The following is a 4,612-nucleotide window of genomic DNA, read 5'->3' as shown; positions in this document are numbered from 1 at the left end:
CCTCCAGGCTCTCTCCTCCTGCTGCGTTGCTGCCCTTATGCACCTTAAGATCATCAAGAGCAGTCAGGGCTGTGGGATTCAGACACGGATCATTTGAGTTTCCCCAGCTCTGGCAGGGCTGAGCAAAGGCTGGCAGAGAGGTGCTGCTCTGAGGAGGCTCCTTGAGCTTTTTGTTAAGGGAGGAAATGCTGTGTGAATACAGACTACGGCAAGCTGACCTTTGGCTCAGGGACCAGACTGTCCATCCTGCCCAGTGAGTGTTCAGCTTTCCTGTTTCTCCTCTATCAAAAATCCTTGAATGCCCCCTGGAGCACCCTGTAGACACTGGTGTTTTGTGAATGGCAAAGCAGATTGGAAGGGAAACAGAGATGCTCCTTCATTTATTGCTGCTGCTATGAACCTTCAGGGGGGTTTCTGAGATGGTGGAACTTCACAGAAGTTCCCGCTTGCACAAGGAACTGTCCTTGAAACAAGGGTTCAGGTATGGATTTTCCCTTGTTCTGGCTAACAGCAGTGCCTTTGAGCCTGTTGAATCTGACAGCTGTGCAAGAGCTTTGTCCAAAGACATTTGCAGGGCTGACAGGGACATTTGGTGATTAAGCGTGTCAAAAATTATACTGTGCAGAGAAAGCAACCCTTTTCCTGTGGAAAGGGAACTGTGCTTTCAGTGGGATCCCAGAGGCAGCCAGTGGCCCAGGGGCAGAAATTCCTTCATTTTTCTCTTTTTGCTTATGGTTTAGCATTAAAAAATCCCGTGAATGTAACAATGAAGCTCTCCAGAAGCCCCCAGGTCTTGTCTTTGGGTTTTTCCCAAGGCTTTGGCTTCCTTGAGGTATTTTGCAGTGTCCATGTGAGCGTAAATGAGGGAGTTGCCCCTCACTCTGAACTGAGACGGGGCTGTGCTGCAGGCAGTGCCACTCCTTATCCATTCCAGGCCGGTTTCTGTCTCTGCTGCAGCAGCTCTGGGAGCTGCAGGGATCGGCACAGATTCACAGATACAGAACGGGGAAATTATTCAAACGTGGAGTGGAGGGACGATCAGAGCATGTACAAAGGAAGGAGCCCCACATATCAATCTTCATGAAACCAACAGCCCATTTGATAAAATGTTGTCACTGCACTGAAAATGTGGGCATGAAAGAATTTTTTTACATGGCACACAATAGTAAGTGAAAAGAAATGAGGAGCACGGGTTTAGACTCGGAGGTTCAAATAGAAACTTATGTAAGCTAAATGCACTTAGAAAGGGATGAAATCTTAAATGTAGTTTCTCTGTGTGTTGGCAAATTTTCTGGATACTTCGTGCTTTGAATATATGCAAGGGATTAGACAAACCTCGAGGGAACACAATATGGTTTCCTTGCTTTAAAATCTAGGGAATTTACCTTTCTTTTCTTCGGGGTTTGTTTTTTTTAAATCCTTCAGTGACGTTAGGTCATTATTACAGGAGAGGAATGCTGTGGTGTAATGACTGCTCTAGACAGGCTTGAAAGACTGCCTGGCTTCTCTTCTCTTCCTCTGAAAATCCCAGACTGCAGAGCAACTCATGAAGAAGTAGCAGCTGGATTAGGCACTTAAATACCCATAGCCCCATCTTTCCATGAAGCAAGTGCTGCTGGTTTTGGTCAGGTTCCAGTGACTGGATCAGACAACCTGTATTTGTGGGTGTGTAACCCATGGCCTCAAGGGTGGTTTTTGTTGGCTCCTTTCTCACTGTGTGAATGATGCCTACAAAGTCGTCTTTGGGAGAGGGACAAAGCTGCTTGTGAAACCAAGTAAGAAACACGTTTATATGTATTTACCTCATTTATGGTGGACATAGGTTTGAACAGCAGGTGGGCTTTTAGCGCCGTGCCTTGGGAACCCAAGGAATCAGCTGAGTGAAATGCACCATTCTGATCTAAATTGCTATAATCCTTCTTGGATTGTCTGTGTTTGTCTTGGGGTTGTCTCCAGCTACCACCATACACCAGATGCAATGTAAGATGCTGAAATGTAGAGCAAGGCTTGAAATGCTGGAGCAGCTCTGGCATTGCACAGATGCCTCCTGGAGCTGGAAATCTGGGCTGCTGGGAAGGTGGGCTGTGTCAGGGACCCTGAGGCCAGGCTGCCTCCAGGTGCTTCTTCCCTTCCCTTTTGCCATTCCAGTGCAAGCAGCCTTTGGGGCAGGGAGCACAAACTGGTCCCTGATAACTGAGGGGTTGGTGCTTCCCATCTGTGACGTGCTCAGTGGCCATAAACAAATGCAGTTATCCCCAGGGATGTGGACAGAGAAATGGGCTTTGGGCAAAGAGAGGCCAGAGGAGATGTGTGGAAATCTGTGTGGCTGTTCAGAGGCTCTTGCAGGGGCAGCTCCAGCACTGAATGTGTCCCAGCCCTGCAACAGCCCCTGAGGGGGCTGCATGGAGAGGCCCATTTTGTAAAGGGCTCTCACACAGTGCTGCTTCTGGAGCCTGGGGAAAACTGACCTGGGGGAGTGGAACCAGACTTCTCATTGCCCCAGGTGAGTTGTGTCCCCTCTGAGCCAGGCTGGGCTCAATACAGACAGTGTTGTTCTCCAGCTGCACCAGGAGCAGTGCAGGGGCTTTATGGAGAAATTTGGGGTGGTTTTAGTGTTCTCAGGCAATAATTTGGAGATTTTGTGCTTAACCAGTGTGCACTAGAAATATTTCCATGCTGGGGAGAAGAAGTATTGGAAAAGTGACAACCAGTACGTGAAATGCAAGAGCAGGGATGTGTAAGACAAAGTAAGATTTCTGAGATTTGGGACACTGAACCCAATGGAAAACTTCAGTCCACTCAAAGCCAGGGTTAATGTTTGCAAAGGAGGAGCGAAACGCACTTGAAGTTGTTGGCAACAAGCAAGAGCAGTGATCTCTGGTTTACTGCTGTGTCTGCTGGGAAGTGTAGAATGGGAGCTATGATCCAGAGAGCAGAAATGGGAATGACACAAGCTGTGGATCTTTCCTGTTAGTTGTGGGGACTGGGAGGATGCATTTGGACACTCTTGGCTAAATTACACAGTTTAGGGGTGAACAAGGCACTGCTGGGGTATGGGTTGGACCTGATGGTCTTAGAGATCTTTTCCAACCTAAACAATTCCATGTTGCCATGATTCTAAGTGTGAATCATTACAACATGAAGGGTGGCCTGCAAAGGAGGGTGGACATTGCAAGAGAAGAGAGTAGAAAGGTGACACAGGGTGGTGAGACTCAACAGCAGCAGTCAGGAGGCTCCAAACACAATCTGGGAGGTTTTATGTGCACACAGTGATGGACAGAGGCTGCTGCTGTGTGGACACAGAGGACAGAATACACAGAAAATTAATTAACCAGGTGGAGGAAGTGGCTGAAGGAAGTGCTTATTTATGCTGAGGTGGCAGCCAGTAACGTTGGTGAGCTGGGAGCATGTGTCGATCTGCTGGAGGATAGGAGGGCTCTGCAGGGGGATCTGGACAGGCTGGATAGGTGGACTGAGTCCAGCAGTGTGAGGTTTAACAAGCCCAAGTGCCGAGTCCTGCACTTTGGCCACAACAACCCCTGCAGGGCCACAGGCTGGGGACAGAGTGGCTGGACAGGGGCCAGGCAGAAAGGGACCTGGGGGTGCTGATGGACAGCAGGTTGGACATGAGCCAGCAGTGTGCCCACCTGGCCTGGATCACGAATGGAGTGGCCAGCAGGACCAGGGCGGGGATTCTTCCCCTGTACTCAGCACTGGTGAGGCCACACCTCGAGTGCTGTGTCCAGTTCTGGGCGCCTCAGTTCAGGAAGGACGTGGAGATGCTTGAACGTGTCCAGAGGAGGGTGACAAGGCTGGTGGGGGGTCTTGAGCACCAGCCCTGTGAAGAACGGTGGGGGAGCTGGGGTTGTTCATCGTGGAAAAAAGGAGGCTCGGGGGTGACCTCATCACTCTCCACAGCTCCCTGACAGGAGGCTGTAGCCAGGTGGGGGTCGGGCTCTGCTCCCAGGCAACCACTGACAGAACAAGAGGACACAGTCAAGCTGCACCAGGGGAGGTTTAGGCTGGACACTATGAAAAAATTCTTCACTGAAAGAGTGATTGGGCACTGGAATTGTCTGCCCAGGGAGGTGGTGGAGTCACTGTCCCTGGACATGTTTAAAGAAAGACTGGACGTGGCACTCAGTGCCATGATGTAGTTGCTAAGGTGGTGTTAGGTCACAGGTTGGACTTGATGATCTCAAAGGTCTTTTCCAGCCTGGTTCATTCTGTGATTCTGTGAGCTGCTTCCAATAAAACCTTGCATTGCCGTGTTCTCCAGCCTTCATGCAGCAAGTGCACATCCCAGTGCACCATTTTGCAAAGCTCTGTGTCACAGTGCTATGCTGGGACTTATGGCAAGCTTACCTTTGGAGCTGGAACCAAACTCATGGTTTCTCCAGGTATGTCTGGATTCCCAGGTGGAAGTACTTCTTTCAGTTCACAAGTTATTTTGCCTACTTTGCCACCCCGCTATATATTAGCAACAGGACTATGAATTTTCAACTGGTATTAAGAGTGATTTCCATGGCTGCAGCTATATTCTCCCCTCCCTACTCCTGAGAAAGAACATAGCAGAGGCTTTACATGTGCCAACAGAAATTTTCTTCGAAAG

The 4,612-nt window shown here is 49.5% G+C and overlaps 1 gene segment (V, D, J or C); it reads left to right on the top strand.

The window, feature by feature from the left end:
• The first annotated feature begins 23 nt into the window (after positions 1-23).
• LOC103624712 overlaps positions 24-4,612 on the top strand; it is a 15,104-nt gene continuing 10,515 nt past the window's right edge. The window contains 1 exon segment of the C gene segment in view: positions 1,845-2,503. Coding sequence covers positions 2,365-2,503 — 139 coding nt within the window.

This window comes from Corvus brachyrhynchos, unplaced genomic scaffold, assembly GCF_000691975.1.
Source record: "Corvus brachyrhynchos isolate BGI_N302 unplaced genomic scaffold, ASM69197v1 scaffold30, whole genome shotgun sequence".
NCBI classification, from domain to species: Eukaryota; Metazoa; Chordata; class Aves; order Passeriformes; family Corvidae; genus Corvus; species Corvus brachyrhynchos.
Note: the sequence above shows the minus strand (reverse complement) of the source record. Positions and strands in the feature narration are given on the sequence as shown.